Source organism: Bos mutus, chromosome 10, assembly GCF_027580195.1.
Source record: "Bos mutus isolate GX-2022 chromosome 10, NWIPB_WYAK_1.1, whole genome shotgun sequence".
Classification (NCBI taxonomy): domain Eukaryota; kingdom Metazoa; phylum Chordata; class Mammalia; order Artiodactyla; family Bovidae; genus Bos; species Bos mutus.
The window spans coordinates 62,338,288-62,357,324 of NC_091626.1; the positions used below are offsets into that span (position 1 = coordinate 62,338,288).

The window sequence follows — 19,037 nt, forward strand, 5'->3', positions numbered from 1 at the left end:
TCTGTAAAGGATGTTATGTCAGAACCGGTTTTATTTTTGTCCCCCACCCCCATTAATCCTTTGAAGGCTTCCCTAGAGGCTCAATGGTAAAGATTCTGCCCATTGATGCAGGAGACAAGGATTCAATCCCTGGGTCAGGAAGATTTTCTGGAGGAGGAAGTGGCAACCCACTCCAATATGCTTGCCTGGAAAATCCCATGGACAGAGGAGCCTGGTGAGCTACAGTCCATGGGGTTGCAAAAGAGTTTGACACAACTTGGAGACTAAACAACAACAATCCTTTGAAACTTTGTTGAGAAGGCATGATCTTTCTCTGCCCATGGTGAAGACTTGGACAGACACAGGATTTCTGTCTGAGTATGCGATCCTATCACTTTTAACCATACAATCTCATGGCACTGAAGTATCTAGTCACATCTAAACTTGGGACTTCCCTGGTGGTCCATGGATTAAGATTTTGTCTTCCAATACACGGAGAAGGCAATGGCAATCCAGTCCAGTACTCTTGCCTGGAAAATCCCATGGACGGAGGAGCCTGGTAGTCTGCAGTCCATGGGATTGCACAGTCAGACACAACTGAAGCGACTTAGCAGCAGCAGCAGCAGCTTCCAATACAGGGGGTGCAGGTTCGATCACTGGTCAGCGAGCTAAGATCCCACATGCTTTGTAACCAAAAAGCCAAAACATAAAACAGAAGCAATACTGCAACAAATTTAATAAAGACTTTAAACATGTCCACATCAAAAAAATAGTCTTTAAAAAAAAATGGCAAATAATGTTATTAAAAAAAAATACAAACTTGGCATCAACTCTTTGCTAACTTGAGCTTGCTTCAGGCTTGAAACCTCGAGCAGTTCTGGCCCTCTTCCCATTTTTTCCTTATTTATAAATGGATCCAAGATTCTTCTTGAAGGAAAGCAGGGCCCAGGCCTGATCTTGAGGGCTCTTTTTAGTTCTTTTTTTTAAATAGATTTTTAAAATATTGATTGATTGATTCATTCATTCATTTATGGCTGTGCTGGGTCTTTGCTGCTGCACATGGGCTGTCTCTAGCTGCCGTGAGCGGGGCTACTCTTCGTTGCAGTGTGCAGGCTTCTCATTGCCCTGGCTTCGCTTGTTATGGAGCACTGGCTCTAGGCATGTGGGCTTCAGTAGTTGCAGAACACTGGCTTAGTTGCTCCATGGCATGTGGAATCTTCCCAGACCAGGGATTGAACCTGTGTCCCTTGTTGGCAGGGCAATTCTTTACCACTAGACCACCAGGGAAGCCTTAGCTCTCCTATCTCTGATTCTACATAATAATCAGAAAATAAAGGTTTGGAAGTATCTTTGAGTGTTTACACTGAAATTTACAATTAAATAAAAACATTCTAATGTGTGTACAAGAATCATCTTTGTTTTATTTATTTTACAGAGTAATGGTTTAAATTGAATACATTTGGGCACAGTAAATATTTTGACATGAAAAGCATCAGAATGGGCATCAGAAAAATAGCAACTCATCTTACACACAATAACTAGAAAATATTTTTGTCTGATCATTTAAGGGTTACAAATCCTGAGAATGTTAGACATTGAACAAACTAGGTACTACCTGATAATTAAATCTTGCTTGGAAATCATCGTTTAAAAAAATGCTTTGAGGTACAAATCACCTATGTATTAATCTTTTACATTTTACAAAGACTTTAAACAAATATATCAAATGATTATACATCAGTGGCTCTAAAACAGCTGTCAGTCAGGTTCCAGGACACACTGTTCCACGATTTCCCGTAAGTTGGGGTTCTCCATGGCAGCCGCCACTCGCTCTTTGTCATTTATCTGCTTGTTGACTGCAAAACACACGCACACAAGTTAGCATAACTCTGTCAATCTACAGCAACAGATAATATTTTTATTAGTTTGTTAATATAGAATTCAACTCCTTGAAAACTTGATGCAGGTTTTGGCTAAATATTCATAAGTTTTGAAAGGAAGACTTAAAGAGAAAAAAAATTTTCCTGTAATTCCAGTTTTGCTTTTCCTGAATTCCATCTCTGCTGTTTTTAAGTGGTTGCCACTTTGTTTCTCTCTGTAGGCCAGAGAGTCTTTATATAAAAAAAGTTCTCAAAAAAAAACAAGGTTAAGGAAGACTCCATGCTTCCACTGCAGGAGATGCTGCAATTCGACCCCTGGTCAGGGAATAAGATCCCACATGCCACAGAATATGGCCCCCCCAAAAAAAAAAAAAAAATTCAATATAATACATTAATCCAAATTCACAAAGACAACCCCTACCCCAAGATTCCCTAACGCTTTATTTTCTGGACCTTTGATTTCAGTTTCAAATATACAGCTCTGTATCCTGCCACCAAAGAAAAGAGTTAAGCTCTCCTGAGAGTCTGTAAGTCAAGGTTTCCAAAGCTGCATATTCTTTACAGATGTGTGGCCCCTGGACTAAACCAGTCAATATCCACAGGGCTTAATTCTAGTTCACCCAGAGTTCCACTGAAAAAATTACTTTCTTCTCAAGGAAAAGCTAGTAGCTGATTTTGTACTCTTTTGCAAATGACCCAGTGGACACTTGGCTGGCGGAAGAACCTCATATCCAAGATAAAGTACTACATAAAGTTGTTTTCTAATAATGGTTCAAAATTCACTTACTATCTTCCTCTGTTGAGTGGGTTCCTTCAGAAATGTAGATTTCCAACTAGGAAAAAAATACATTGAAAGCAAAACACTTAGATGAGTGAGGTGGAATATACAATGAACTCCAGAGCCTAGGGATGAAAGCCCAATCCTGTTTCCAACATCAAAGACTTGGGACACATCTTCACGCTCTTTGCTAAAATGAAGGCTGAAGTTACAAGATTTTTTTTTTTTTTTTTTCGTCACACAGGTAAAGTCCACAGGAGGTATTCCCATTATTTTTTTATAAACACAAATCTACGATTTTACACAGATGAGGTCTCATACATGTTTTGCTCCAGAATATCTCTCCCCTGTACTCTGCCTTTTCTTCCCAAATTGGTATCTAAACTTACTCCCTGCCCCACCCAAAAGAAAAGTCACATTAATCTAGTGTACTTTCTTCCATATTTTTCTCTATACCCACGTACAACACACACACCCACCAAGGCTGAAAGTTTATTTTTATTGAGTATTTTATACAAACAGGGTCACGATAATATAGTTTTCAGTATCGTCATTTTCTCATCTACTATTATCTTGATAAATTTATTTTCAAGTACACCACTGGTTAAGCTATCCCTCTGGGTCCCGCTGCACTCACTTGCTCAAATGAGCTAATCTCCAAGAATCAGAGTTTTTGAGACAAACCCACAAAATTATTGCAAATTTTGTGGTAACTAAATCATTCTATATGATAAAGATATGTCTATTCTTCAGGGAACATTGGAGCACATGATCTAATTCTCATATACTTATTCACTACTGAGATAAATGTTTTTCATGATGGGGAAAAATCATAACCTATTATGGCTATAAGAGACCTTAGAGACCAGCTTGTTCAGTTTTCTTTAAAATACAAAACACCATATAAATTCCATCAATGTCATTAACAGTAACTCTTATTGTGAACAACAAAGGAGGTGATATAAAATCAATCTATATTCATTTGTTGGTGGTGGTGTTTAGTCACTAAGTCATGTTTGACTTTTACGATGCCATAGACTGTAGAGTCATAGCCCACTAGGCTCCTCTGTCTAAGGGACTTCCCAGGCAAGAACATTGCCTGGGTTGCCATTTCCTTCTCCAGGAGTTCTTCCTGACCCAAAGATCAAACCCACATCTCCTGCATTGGCAGGTGGATTCTTTACCACTGAGCTACCTGGGAGACCCCATATACTCATTTACTTTGGTAATTTAGGGAAATTTGTGAAATGCTGGGCTAGATGAAGCACAAGTTGGAATCAAGATCGCCGGGAGAAATATCAATAACCTCAGATAGGCAGATGACCCCAGCCTAATGGCAGAAAGCGAAGAGGCACTAAAGAGCCTCTTGATGAAAGTGAAAGAGGAGAGCTAAAAACCTGCCTTAAAATTCAACATTCAAAAAACTAAGATCATGGCATCCAGTCTCATCACTCCATGGCAAACAGATGGGGAAACAATGGAAACAGTCACAGATTTTTTCTTGGGCTCCAAAATCACTGCAGATGGTGACTGCAGCCATGAACTTAAAAGACATCTGCTCCTTGGAAAAAGAAGTTATGACAAACCTAGACAGCATATTAAAAAGCAGAGTGGCGGATTCATTTTGATATTTGGCAAAACTAATACAATTATGTAAAGTTTAAAAATAAAATAAAATTAAAAAAAAAAAAAGCAGAGACATTACTTTACTGACAAAGGTCTGTCTAGTCAAAGCTATGGTCTTTCCAGTAGTCATGTACGGATGTGAAAGTTGGACCATAAAGAAAGCTGAGCGCCGAAGAATTGATGCTTTTGAACTGTGGTGCTGGAGAAGACTCTTGAGAGTCCCCTTGGACTGCAAGGAGATCCAACCAGTCAATCCTAAAGGAAATAAGTCCTGAATATTCATTGGAAGGACTGATGCTGAAGCTGAAGCTCCAATACTTTGGTCACCTGATGCAAAGAACTAACTCATTGGAAAAGATCCTGATGCTTACAAATTGTATGATTCCATTTAAATAAAACATCCAGAATAGTCAGATCTATACAGACAGAAGTACATAAGTGGTTGCCTAGGGATAGGCTTCCCAGGTAGCTCAGATGGTAAAGAATCTGCCTGCAATGCAGGAGACCCAAGTTCAACCCCTGGGTCGGAAAGATCCCCTGGAGAAGGGAATGGCAATCCACTCCAGTATTCTTGCCTAGGGAATTCCATGGACAGAGGAGCCTAGTGAGCTGAAGTCCATGGGGTCACAAAGAGTCAGACACGACTGAGTGACTAACATTCCACTTCCAGGGATGGGATAAGGTTTGGGAAAAATGGGTAATGACTGCTAATTGATATGGGGTTTTTACTGGGATAATGAAAATGTTCTAAAGTACAGTAGTGATGGCTGCACAATTCTGTGAATATACCAAAACCCATTAAATTCTACACTTTAAACAGGTGGTTGTATGATATGTACATCAAGTCTCAACAATGCTGTTATAAAACAACAACAAAAAATACATTCCTTACCTTATGTTTAAACGGTAAACACCGCTGAAGTTTTACTCTTAAGCACAGCCCTGTGGAGGGGGGGAAAAATGCATCAATTATCTCTCTTATTGGTTTTTGAAAAAGGATACAGCTATGTGTAGGCATCTCCATACAAAACAGTAGCTGAAAACAGCTTAGACTCAATCCAATGTAGGCCTCCTTTGAGGCTGGCACCTTTAGCTAATCTTTAACATATAAGCACAACCTTAAAAATTCCTCATGATAATCCACTGAGTCAGGTATTTCAACCCCATTCTACAAATTATGAAACCAAGGTCACAATGTAACTTGACGAAGATCAAAGAACTAGTATAGTGACCAAGCTGGGATTAGAACCCAAACCACTGCAAAACCCCAGATCCTGTCTGCTACATCAATTCGCCTTCCATCAAAGATCAACAGATTCATTAAACTTTGGAATGCTTACAAGTGGTCAGGCCACGCAAAAACTTAAAACTAAGGAAGAGCCACTTTTTAAAGCACTCTCAAATTTGGAATCCTCTATGCCTGCAAGGTACAAATGCAGTTGTTTGCGCCAAACAAGATCCTCTGAAGTTCAGTTTATTGCCCCAATACCAAGTCATATTTCAATAATTTTTTCTTTCTTCTAGTTGAGTCTTCTAAGAGAAATTAAAAATCACCTTGGAACAGAGCCTCAGTGCCAATGTTTCACTTCTTTCCCACCACAAAATAAGAACACAATTTTAACTAAATCTACATCCCTAGATGGGTTTCCCTGGTGGCTCCCTTCTGCCCTCAATCTTTCCCAGCATGAGGGTCTTTTCCAATGAGTCAACTCTTTGTATCACATGGCCAAAGTACTGGAGCTTCAGCTTCAGCATCAGGCCTTCCAATGAATATTCAGGGTTGATTTCCTTTAGGGTTGACTGGTTTGATCTTGCTGTCCAGGGGACCCTCAACTTCTCCAGCACCACAGTTCGAAAGCATCAATTCTTCGGTGCTCAGACTCCCTTATGGTCCAACTCTCACATCCATACATGACTATTGGAAAAACCATAGCTTTGACTGTATGGACTTCTGTTGGCAAAGTGATATCTCTGCTTTTTAATATGCTGTCTAGGTTTGTCAAAGCTTTTCTTCCAAGGAGCAAGTGTCTTTTAATTTCATGGCTACAATCACCATCCACAGTGATTTTGGAGCCCAAGAAATTAAAGTCTGTCACTGTTCCTATTTTTTCCTCATCTATTTGCCATGAAGTGATGGGACTGGATGCCATGATCTTAGTTTTTTGAATGTTGAATTTTAAGGCAGGTTTTTTGCTCTCCTCTTTCACCTTCATCAAGAGGCTCTTTAGTTCCTCTTTGCTTTCTGCCATTAGGCTGGTGTCATCTGCATATCTGAGGTTATTGATATTTCTCCCAGCAATCTTACCCTGTCTATAAAAGCTAACCACACCAGATTCAAGGCCGCATTCACCCTCCACAACAGCACACATTCTTGTCTGTGGCACATGCTTCTCCCAAGGCCACTCTTGCCTTCTGGGATGGCCCATACTATTTGTGGAGTATGTTTCTCTCTAAATAAATTCATTTCTTACCTATCACTTTGTCTCTTACTGAATTCTTTCTTTGATGAGAAATCAAGAACCTGCATTTCATTAGGTACTGAAACCAGGTATGATCTCAACTGAAAGACCGTGGAGCTGGGTTCAAGTCCTGGCCACTTGGGTTCTAGTCCCAAACTGGGTTTTGGTTAGGTTAGTCTTGACCATGTGCCTTCAAGTCCCAGGCAAGATTTTGGCTGGACTGGAGACTCGGTTAAATCCCAATCTGAGATGAATGGTTTCAGGTAAGTATTTTATCCATAAACAATAACTGTTTTACAATTCACAAAGCATTTTCTTGAATATCAGTATTCTAAAGATAGGCAATATAGAATACTGAGATAGATACTCTGGGTTCAAAACTGGCTCCACTACACACTAGCTATGTGACACCAGGCAAGTTACTTAACCTCTCTGAATTTCAGTTTCATTATCTGTTTTCATAAGTATTATAATAGTACCACTAAGTATAAGGTGAGGAGTAACTATATTTTTATGCTTAAAATAGTAGTTGACACATAATTAAGTATCCAATAAATGTTAGCTATTACTATTTTACATTTTACAGTCAGGAACCAAGATAAGTGAGTTGTTCAACATCACATAGCTAACAAGTGGAAGGAGCTAGAAGTTAAATCTAGACTGCAAATCCTATGCCCTTCATCTCCTGCCTTCTTGCAGAAGATTATCAAGTGGTTTTTCTGCCCTATCGTGAGGCAGGAGATAGATGGGCCCTGGGGGCAAACAGCTGGAGTTTGTTCTGAAACTCTTAAGACAAAAATAGCAGGACAATGGAGGGGAGAAGGCTGGGCTCTGCCCAGTTAAGAGATAAGAAAGTGAAAGTCGCTCAGTCCTGTCCATGACTCCTTTCGACCCCACGGACTATATATATATAGTCCATGGAATACTCCAGGCCAGAATACTGGAGTGGGTAGCCTTTCCCTTCTTCAGGGTATCTTCCTGACCCAGGAATCGAACTGGGGTCTCCTGCATTGCAGGCGGATTCTTTACCAACTGAACTATCAGGGAAGTTAAGAGATAAAAGACCACATATTCCTCATTCTTAAAGGAGACTTCCCTGACTACACAGGACAGAAAGGCTCCTTGGAGGTCAGAAGAGAGGGGGGCATCACCTCAGAGTAAGTGAGGCAACTACACACAGGCCTCTTTGCTAGAATCTATCCTGGCTAAAAGAAGCACATGCATAAATGAGAGGAGCCTGAGACATACCAAATATTGACTCAGAACCCGGCAAGCAAGACGACTGGTCAAAGGAAACCCGGAAGAAATGCCCCATAAAAGTATTCAAACTACCACTAGGGCATGACTCTGAGTCTGCCCGTGTGTCTATCCACACATTCTGTATTCTTTTTTTCCTAATAAACATTTTACTTGTTTCACTACTTTCTGTCTTTGTGGGAATTCCTCTCTGCAAAGTTTTGGGCCTTGTCACTGACCACTGGTTCAGTGACTAGCAATTCAGTGCTTTCACTGGCTTCAGTCTCTGACCAGGAACTGAAGCCCCACTTTAAGCTGCTGCAGACTGAGGCCACCCAAGATCATACCCACTCACCCTCTTTGCGTCTTCCTTGTCTTTGGAATTACATACCAGGGTAACTGCTGCTGCTGCTGCTGCTAAGTCGCTTCAGTTGTGTCCAACTCTGTGCGACCCCATGGACAGCAGCCCACAAGGCTCCCCTGTCCCTGGGATTCTCCAGGCAAGAACACTGAAGTGAGTTGCCATTTCCTTCTCCAATGCATGAAAGTGAAAAGTGAAAGTGAAGTCGCTTAGTCGTATCCGACTCTTTGCAACCCCATGGACTGCAGGGTAACTGAGTAGGTGACAACCTAAGTAGTCAGAGTGGAACTCTTACTCAGGTGCCTTTCTCTGCTTAGTACTGAGACAGGAAGAGGGCAAGGCACAACCTTTAAAAGAATGACTTAGCCTGAGGACGTGACATAAACTGATTAGAACCAAACAGATACAAGATGCCGGACAAGTTGATTTCCACCAGAACTTGAGCCTTTGTATTCACTCATTGTAACCCATCAGCAAGCTATATGACACACCCACAGGCATCCCAACAGCTCCACGGCTAACCATAATGGCCAAGAAGTGGGTGGTGACCCAATTCACGAAAATCCTCAATGGTTCCCCAAGAATATCTGGACTACTCCTCCCATTCATTAGCCTATGAAATTACCCACATCTATAAAAACTGACTACCCCTTTACCCTTGGTGTCTCTCTTGCATTCTGGAGGTGGCCCACACTGTCCATGGAGTGTGTTTCCTCCCTAAATAAGCCTTCTTTCACTTTATTAATGGCTTGCTCGCTCTTGAATTTTTTCCTGCACGAAGCTAAGAACCCATACTTGGTGGCTGTCCCAGGGACTCAGATGTGACCTAGGATGTGACCATCCTCTCAAGACCCACTCTTTCTTGCAACAGTATTACCTGCTCATAGGAAATGCCTTCTAATGCATCAGACAGAAAGATGACTCTCTTCATCGAGTTTTCCAATCATGTTGCTTGAACAGTTACTATGATACATTACTAGGCAACCCACTGAAAAGCCAAGGGTCTCAACTGAATCCCATATCAAAAGGGCCAAAAAAGTGACAAAACTCTTTTCAAGAAGTGTACAGAACTGAAATATCAACCATAAACTAATCTTGACATCTTTACAGTTATTTTGATTTCATGTGCTCTCTCAATCTTTATCCACAAACATTTGTTTTAAAATAACTGCAATCATAATAAAAATTCAACTTATCATTCAAGCTTTTTCATACACTTCTCATACTGATACTTTAATTCCTTGATTATGTTCATTTTCAATAGAAATTAAGAAATTGCATTATTTTTATATCATATCCTTATTAATAGATAAGTTTCTTTCAAGATTTATTATTATAAATTTACCCTATCTGTTTTGTACATGCTACTATCTTCTCCTAGGAAACTAGTTCCTTACTTCTTAGGTCAAAGAGAATGAATTTTCTTTTTTTTTTTTTTTTCCTTTTTTGGCCACACAGCCCAGATTGTGGGATCTTAGTTCCCTGACCAGGGACAGAACCTGAAACAGGAGGAAAGAGGGCAGAGCACAACTTCTGAAACAATGACACAGCCCAAGGACACAATCAGCTTATTAATTAGAATCAAATGGGTCCAAGATGGCAGGCAAGTTAACTTCGACTAGACCCGTGGCCCTGTATACTGAAGATACACACCCAGAGGCGCCATGACAGCCCCAAGGCTGACATATAAATGACCAAAAAGTGGGCAGTGGCCCAATTCCTAGAAACTTCCACTCTTTCCCCAAAATAGTTGGAATAATTCTCCCACTCATTAGCCTCCACACTCTTATTTGTGGAGTGTTTCTACCGCAGCTGCTCTTGCTTTCTGAAATGTCCCACACTCTGTTTCTCTCTAAATAAATCCACTTCTTATCCTACCACTTTGTCTCTCACTGAATTCTTTATGCAGTGAGACATCAAGAACCTGAGCTTCATCAGGTCCTGAAACCAGGAGTGTGATCTCAGTTGGAAGGCCGAGGGTTCTGGCTGGGTTTGAGTCCTGGCACATGGGTTGCAGTCCCAATCTGAGGCAAATGTTTCCCAACCCTCTGCAGTGTGCCACCTTCAGTGAGAGCGCAGAGTCCTAACTTGGTGGACTGCCAGGGAACTCCTAGTATGAACTTTTTAACAAGGACTTGCTAATATTTACCCAGAGGCTTAAAAATATTTTGACCATGCTGCTGCTGCTGCTGCTGCGTCGCTTTAGTTGTGTCCGACTCTGTGCAACCCCATAGACGGCAGCCTACCAGGCTCCCCCGTCCCTGGGATTCTCCAGGCAAGAACATTGGAATGGGTTGCCATTTCCTTCTCCAATGCATGAAAGTGAAAAGTGAAAAGTGAAGTCGCTCAGTCGTGTCCGACTCTTAGCGACCCCAGGAATGCAGCCTACCAGGCTCCTCCGTCCATAGGATTTTCTAGGCAAGAGTACTGGAGTGGATCGCCATTGCCTTCTCTGACCATATGACCCCATAATTCCACCTATAGGAATTTATCCTGAACCAATAATTAGAGATAAATAAAAATATTTATATGTAAAGTTTTTCATTATAGTTTATTAATAATTGTGGAAGGCTAGTAGTCCATATGGTTACAAAACTGATACATCAATGTGATTAGCATGTTCCTATATAACCATATAACTAAAGAATATTTAAGAAGAACTAAAAAACATTTCTCATCTATTTCATGCTTTCTATTATTTAACCTCTACAACTCAGTGTGTGTATGTGTGCACATGCGCGCGTGCACTAAGTCACTTCAGTCCTGTCTCTTTGCGACCCCCTGGACTGTAGCCTACCAGGTTCCAGTTACCCTTATATAACTATTTTTACAGATAAGGAGATAAGCTCAGAAAGGTTATGTAACTTGCCCAAGGCCACAAAGTGACAGAACTAACAGAGCTGGAATTTTAGCCTGGAGCACACTTTCTAATGCTAACTTTTTGAGATTTTCTTATTTATGAATTTGTGGAATTTCAAAATTATTGCCAACAAGTTTGTTATAATTGTGTTTCATAATTTAAGAAACACAATATAAATATTACTTTCTGAAATCTGTTATCAATACCTGTTGATTCAGAAATTGTCCAATGACAAAAAAATACGCATTCAACAATGCTTTTTCTAGTGCTGGAGTTTTATAACCACAATAGCATCTACAGATTCACAGACCTTCTAGTCCCTCAAGATGTGGCCCATATGCTGGAAACCACTAACTGAGGGATCCCAGGTCCAACAAGTGAGAAAAGACAGAACTCACAACAACAGTGGGAACAATAATAAAATATTTACCTTTCCAAGCCTATTTATAAATTTGTCTATTTTCAAATAGATAATATAGGCTCAATGTTCAAAAACTTAAAAATACAGAAAGGTATAAAGTCTTCCACCTACCCTATCCCCCATCTGACCAGTTCTCACCATCACTAATGCCCACCTCATCTCAGCTATTCATTTACGTTTTCTTTATGATATGCAACCAAACATAAATATATATTTTTAACCTTTTTTTTACATAAATGTAGGAATATTATACTTGCTTTTATTTCCTAACAGTATGTCACAGAGATCTTTCCATATTAGTATATGGAGAGTTTCTTCATTTTTTGATAACTGCATAGTATTTCATGGTTGATAAACACCATCAATGATTATTTAACTGGTTCCCCACGGATCAAGATTTGGTTTGAAATAAACTTCGTCTTTTTTTCACAAAATATACATTCAAAGATATTGACTGTATATCTCACTGCTAACTAATCCAAGTATTGGGAATGCAACCTCTCAAAAAGAAAAGCACCTGAAAAAACACCCTCCCACCAGGCCTTCTGCCCATGCTACATAGAAGCCAAGAGAGCACCTAAAAGGAGAAGATGGTGAGGGCACGGCGCTAGTCTGACAACACCCATTCCCATCTCCAGACCTGGGGCGAAAAGATGGCCCATACCCAGCCTCCATTAATTGTAGAGAAGCAGCATGGTGTAGCTAAAGAAAAAACACACTTCAAGTCAGGAGACCTAGGGTTGAGCCTCAACTTCATCATTTCCTGGCTATATGATGCTGAGCAAGTTCCTTAAACTCCCTGAGCCTCAGGTTCCTCATCTGTAAAATAAACCTAATATTGACTCATATGTTGATTGTGAGAACTATTGAAAACATTCTGTAAACCATAAAGTATGATCCATGATGCTAATTGTTACTGTGGGTCAGTATCAGCTAGAATAATTCAGTATCAATATATAAATATCTTTATCTAAAACCTTACCAATAAGAGTCGCCAAAGAGCAATGAGGTACTGTTGGCGTGAACCTTATAATAACCAAATAGTCGTCTTCATTTATCTCCTGAACCTCCACACAACTTTCCGTTACCACTTCCAGTTCTTCTAAAGTACTGGGCTTCTCTGGGTCCCGGATGGTTCGAATCAAATCTAAAGAATCATCAGAAACAAGGTCTTATGTTAAAACATGGATATTCTAAATACAATTGATCTTGCCAGTCTTAATCCAAACACTGACTTTATTTTTGTTTGAGCAAATACTACAGCCACTCCCCAGATTTCTGACAGAAATTTCCTTTTGAGAGAATCATTTTTGTGGATTATTAGTACCTCATGTCCAATTTCTTGGATCTAATTCTGCAGAGAGAATATGCAAATAGGAAAGTGTTACACAAGCTCAAGAGGAAGAAATAACTTAGTTTCAGGATTTATGGAAATGCAATCTGAATTGTCTTTAAAAATGGGTAAAATTTTGGAGCATTTCCAAATGAACAAGTTAAGTTTGCCAGGAACTCAGCATTAAGTGAAGAAGTTAAGAGTTTAGGCCAGCCCATCAAGGGTCTTTTAAAGTCAGCTATAGGCAATAGAATATCTATTCAAGAGGCTCTGAACAAGGGGATAACAGAGACAGTGTTACACTGTCCGCTGGTAACTCATTGACCAGTTGGTAGACTTACACTAAAGGGCAGGGCCAGGGATACCGGATGAAAAAGCCAAGCCTAAAACAGGGACATGACCATAGTAATAGAGAGAACAAGACAGACATTGAAGTAATTTTAAAGGCAGAATCGACAGACTCTGACAATTGTTTGGACATAGAAGACAAAGAAAGAGAGAAAAGGAAGATGACTCAGATTGTAAATCTAACTGCCTGGAAGAACCAAGATAGAATCAGAAGAAAAAAGGAAGAAATTTGGGTGGGAACTAAGACAAGTGATTAAATCTCACATGTAATCATTCTGAGGTGCTTAAGGGGCAAACCAATGGAACATTCCAGCAACACGGAATTGTAGCATAAGGTTTAAGGGAACCAAGGCTAGAGTGGCTATTGAAATCATGGGATTCACAAACAACAGTGAGTATAACCATAGTTTTTAACCTTTGCCAAACAAGGGAATCACTAGGAATGCTTCAAAAACAAACAAAACAAAACAAAATCTGGTGTCTGAGCCCTCCCCAAGATTCTGATTTAACTGATTCACAGGATTCTGATTTAACTGATTCACAGGAGGACTTGGGCATTGAGACTTAAAAAAATCCCTCAGGTTATTCTTATGTGCAGCCAGGTTGGAGGACCACAAATGTAAAGGGAAAGAGACCCAAGGATAGATCTGTAGGAAGCACCTAATTTGCGGTCAGAAGGAAGCAAAGCAAAAAGCAGTAGAGAAGGAAAGAGGGGATGATTATTAACATCAAATGCTGCTGAAAAATTCAGGTTAATGAGAGCTAAACCAGGTCTCTGATTTATTAGTCAGGAGGTCACCTGCAAGAAAGCACTTTCAGTAGGGAGGTGAAGGTAGAGGCCAGCTTGCAAACATAATCCTAGGACTTTGAAAGGGAAGAAGGAAAGGGCAAAGGGCAGTGGGTTTTAAAAAAGCTAGAACAGTGACAAGGATAAGGGAAATGAGTATATTTTTACAACACAAATAGAGGAAGGGACACTGAATTTTAAGAAGGAGGCTGGTAAAATAAACAGGAATGAATGAGATCAACGATGTGGGAGGCGGGGTTGGCATTGCAGAGGAAAAGACTTCCTTCTTACTCTAAGGTTGTAGAAGAAGATGGAAAAGGAGAATAAGAAATGGTGAGGTAGAAAAAAGCAGGAGTTCACAAGGGACAAGCTTGATGTTCTCAGGCTTGAGGTTTCCTTCTACTATTTACAACACTCTTGGAATCAGAAATCTTGCTGGGAAAAACAAATCAATCAAGCTCTACTTTCTCTCCAGCAAATCCTGAGCTTATCATTTGATTAGAAACAGAATTTGAGAATGGAGGCAGGAAAAAGAAACTTTGCAAGACTTGTGAAACTTGGGGCTCGGGGAAACAAGTTTTCTTAACAGGAGTTAGTTCCCCCTCATCCTAGGCCTTTTTCCCTGTAAGGCTCACATACACAAGCTGTATTATATTGTTTATATGTTAAATGACTCTGAAATTAAATCTCACCCCTTATTCAACTTCTCTACTGTTCCATACTGTTCCAGTGATCTGGATTAATTTCTTTAGAAAGAAAGCAATGTTGCTCTCCTCACATTACTCCCTTGACTAAAATTCTTCTACTGGTTTTGCACTGATACTACATTTTTCATTTATATTTAAACCTTCAGGATCTAATTCCAACCTGCTCTGTAAAACAATTTTTGACCACACCTCCACCTTTAACCACAAACCCTATCCTGTAGCCCTGCCTGCCGTTCCCCAAACAGGTTATTTTCTTACCTCTATAATCTTGCTTCTTCCCTCTGCTTAGTAAGCTGTGTACCCTTTACAGGCCCAGATCCTAATGCTTCAAGGCCCAATTCAAGTGACCCCTTCTCCTTAAAGTCCTTCCAGATCCCCTAGTCAGAGACTACTGGCTCTCTTTCCTCTTTGCCTGTATCTCTGATACAGGTACTTGTACTGCACATAATTTTTAAAAATTCTATTTTTGTGTATAAAGGTCCCCTTCAAGGTAAGTGTGAGGACAAGAAATCTCCCTCTTCCAAAGTTGTAGCCCCAGTGCCCTGTTGTCCCTAGATGCTGGAGATGGAGACCTGACAGGACAGGAATCTGTCTAACTGCTTTGGGGAAATCATTCCACTCACACCGGTCACCTGACTAGGGTTAAGTCCTAACCTAGCAAGAGGTAAACCAGAGTAGTGCCAAAGGTCTTTAACATCCCTAGCTTCTTCTGCTGGTCTATAATCCTTACCTGCATTATTTGCATTCTTGTGGTTAGACTTTTACCCTGGGTTAGGGTTAGCGGGAATCTCTGAGTGCTAGTTAGATCCAGTCTTTGTAGTCTCAAAAACAATACTAATAAGTGCAAAAAGGCAAGTCATAAAGCAATCGTGAAGTGGTGAAAAGTGCACCAAGTTAGGAAACAGAAGAGCTTTGGTTTTTGCTGCTTCCTTATGGGCAGAGTGGCCCCCAGATAGTTGTTTAACCTCTCTAAACCTGTTTCCTCATCTGTACAATGAAGATGGTTCCAGGGGTTGAATTGAGAATATTCTATGTTCAATATACACATAAAAACTATGTGTGTTATGCTATGCTATGCTAAATCACTTCAGTCGTGTCCAACTCTGCGCGACCCCATAGACGGCAGCCCACCAGGCTCCCCCGTCCCTGGGACTCTCCAGGCAAGAACAACTGGAGTGGGCTCCCATTTCCTTCTCCAATGCATTAAAGTGAAAAGTGAAAGTGAAGTCGCTCAGTCGTGTCCGACTCTTAGCGACCCCATGGATTGCAGCCTAACAGGCTCCTCCGTCCACGGGATTTTCCAAGCAAGAGTACTGGAGTGGGGTGCCATATGTACATATAAAACTCAGTGCGTGTGTGTTCTTTTGCACTCCAGGCGTGGGCGTGTTAAAGAACTATAATTTCACGGCCGGGCTCGTGGGGACCTCTTGCCTACTGCCTCTGAAGAACAGACTGGCTGTGACCCTGGGCCAAGCGGTCACCCAACAGTATCCTCAATGGTGGAAAGACGAGTGTGTGTCCAGGGTTAGGGATAAGAAGGAAGGAGGCTCAAGTGCGGCCATTAGGCCAGTTCTGCTTCCTAATCAAGCATCTTAAACGCCTCTGCCGAGAAGTCTTGAGATGGCCACTAGAATATGGGGCACACAAGGAAAATAACCCGGACTCGGCTTGCTCCGGATTTAGCAAGAGCCTAAGTGTTAAGGAAGACCCACATGCCCGCGTGATTTAAGACTGGGACAAAAAGCTTTCTACTCTTGCCAAGGAGATACAGCAAAACACCCGAGTTTACACTCCAAACCCTCAGATGAGGCCCTTGTTAGCCCAGCCTCCACGTTCACCACCAAATGGTGCCCTGGACAAAATTAATTACCATAAACTTCTAGCGCTTTCTCTTCCATGATCCGGGGCTGCCGGGCAGCTCCCCGCTCAGAGAGGCCCGAGAGCCACAGGAATCTGCTCAGCGTCCAAGAGAGCAGTCCGGACACTCGCTCCATCCTTACGTTCCGCCATCCCTGGCGACTGTCCCATCCGAGCCACCGTCTCTCAGTAGCGAGCCTCGCGAGTTATCAACTTCCTGGTCTTCACACGGGCCAAGAGAAGCCTAAATGTCCTGGGGAGCAGATAATAGGCGGGACCTGACGGATTGTCGCGGAGGACCTAGGGAAAGGAGGCGCAAGGACTACAAGCCCCAGTATGCTTTGCTCAGTTTCGGCGGGGCAAGAGGGAAAAAAAAAAATTCTTGGAGGCACGTGAGGCGGGTTGCGTGCTGGGACACATGGGCGTTTTCTTTGGAAGACGGCGAGCTGCATTATGGAACCTGTAGTCTCTGACGCTGGCGGCGCGCGGGCGCGGGCGCGGTTGATGGTGGGGGGTAACGGTGTGTTACCCGCCGCTAATTGCCTTAGCGCCTGGATAAGCTAAAGATGAATCCTGAAGAGGTAGGGGAAAGAAGATCTTGATTTCTAATATTGGAGGAGCGTCTGTACGGAGACTCCCTACTATTTTTTTTTTTCAGAGGGGCCTCTTCCACTCAAAGTTTTCTTACTTCCTAGTCAGGCCGGAAGTGAGTTTCCGTTGCGGTGAAATGGGATGTGTTTGGAACCTAGTAAAGATGGTTAGGCGTGGCCGGAGAAGGAGTTACTTTTTAGTTTTCCCGTCTCATAGGGAAAACACAACTCATAGGGCCAGCACAACTTCTCATTACAGGCTATTTCTGCCAATCGCCTTCAAGATAACTTAGAACGAGAGAGCTTTCTCATGTGTACAATAGTGACATTGGAGATCGCCATCCTAAAAAGAACCTCTTAAGCCCTCTGGTGTTGGTGGCTGTAACGGTTGCCAGTAACAAAGTCGGTGATGTTAATTTTAATTTTATCCATTCATCCCTCCAGTCAAATCTCAAACATTTATTGGATACTTAATTTGCCAGGCTTGGTCTATAGATGCCCAGGGTACAAAGATAGGACATGGAACCTACCCTCAAACAGGTCTGTGAGCAGATCTCTGATGGTGAGGAATTGGCATTTAAGAACAAACTAAACGTTTTGTCAAAGTTGATGCCAAGTTTCGTACCATCTCTATTGAGAGGAAATGTAAGGATTATCTTGCTAAATTATCCCACGATAACATATCCCATTTATCTTTAAAGTCTTGTCTAGCTACTTTAGATTTTAGGCCCACCAGACAACCAGTGAATAGTTTAGGTCCCAGGAAGCTTTTGCTCAGAGTTTAATAAGTCCCCCATCATCTGTTCCACTCCATTTACTCCACAGCAGTTGAGAGAATCCTAACTGCTTTGCGACCAAATTTAGGACTCTCAAGTCTCACTTCCTCTTTGAAGTCTCTCGACTTCAAGCAGAATTGTTGTTCTCTTTTACTGTGCTCCCCCGGTGGCTCAGAGGGCAAAGCGCCTGCCCGAAATGCGGGAGACCTGGATTCGATCCCTGGGTCGGGAAGTTCCCTTGGAGAAGGAAATGGCAACCCACTCCAGTATTCTTGCCTGGAGAATCCCATGGATGGTGGAGCCTGGTGGGCTATAGTCCATGGGGTCGCAAAGAGTTGGACACGACTGAGCGAGCTCACTTCACTGCACATTATATAGCACTGTCCATTTACATGCCTATCTCCCTCAAGTGCCTAGTGAACCAGAAGCGTGTTTATTTCTGTATCTCCAACGCATAGCAGGGTGCCAGGCACGCAATGGGGTGGTGGTTTAGTCCCTAAGTGTCCTACTCTTGCAACCCCATGGACTGTAGCCTGCTGGGATCATCTGTCCATGGGATTCTCCTTTGATCTTCAGTATCCATTTCTTGAATGAACTAAACATTCTCGAAAGAATAACTAGCGAAACTTTTACTGTTTATCTGTCCAGAGATCGCAATCAAAAATACATATTGAATCTCTATGTAGCCACTGTGCTTGGTATGAGTTGGTGCCACGTGGAGGTTTTCAGACTTGCTGCTTCTTCTGCTTAAAAAGCCCAGTAGTTAAAGCGATCCAGAGTGCAGAGACTGTAGAACCTCGGGTTCCCTCAGTTCAATTTAGTTCCTCAGCCCTGTCTGACTCTTTGTGACCCCATGGACTGCAGCACACCAGGCTTCCCAGTCCATCACCAACTCCCAGAGCTTGCTCAAATTCATGTCCATCCAGTCGGTGATGCCATCTAACCATCTCATCCTCTGGCCTCCCTTTCTCCTGCCTTCAGTCTTTCCCAGCATCAGGGTCTTTTTTAATGAGTCAGTTCTTCGCATCAGGTGGCCAAA

At 41.7% G+C, this 19,037-nt stretch overlaps 2 protein-coding genes across 2 annotated transcripts in view; one reads left to right on the forward strand and one right to left on the reverse strand.

Annotated features, from left to right (window-relative positions):
- Positions 1 to 1,380: 1,380 nt before the first annotated feature.
- CIAO2A (cytosolic iron-sulfur assembly component 2A) lies at positions 1,381 to 16,932 on the reverse strand. The gene is made up of 5 exons (XM_005894528.3): positions 16,646 to 16,932; positions 12,583 to 12,747; positions 5,156 to 5,205; positions 2,647 to 2,692; positions 1,381 to 1,835 (listed from the first exon to the last, which is right to left on the reverse strand). Exons 1-5 carry the CDS (start codon positions 16,767 to 16,769, stop codon positions 1,738 to 1,740), a joined length of 483 nt encoding a protein of 160 aa, XP_005894590.2. The 5' UTR covers positions 16,770 to 16,932; the 3' UTR covers positions 1,381 to 1,737.
- Positions 16,933 to 17,183: 251 nt separating this feature from the next.
- The window catches only part of SNX1 (sorting nexin 1), a 38,138-nt gene continuing 36,284 nt past the window's right edge, over positions 17,184 to 19,037 (forward strand). The window contains exon 1 of the mRNA XM_005894530.3: positions 17,184 to 17,213. Coding sequence (XP_005894592.1) covers positions 17,199 to 17,213 — 15 coding nt within the window. The 5' untranslated portion in view covers positions 17,184 to 17,198. The remainder of the gene's footprint in view (positions 17,214 to 19,037) is intronic.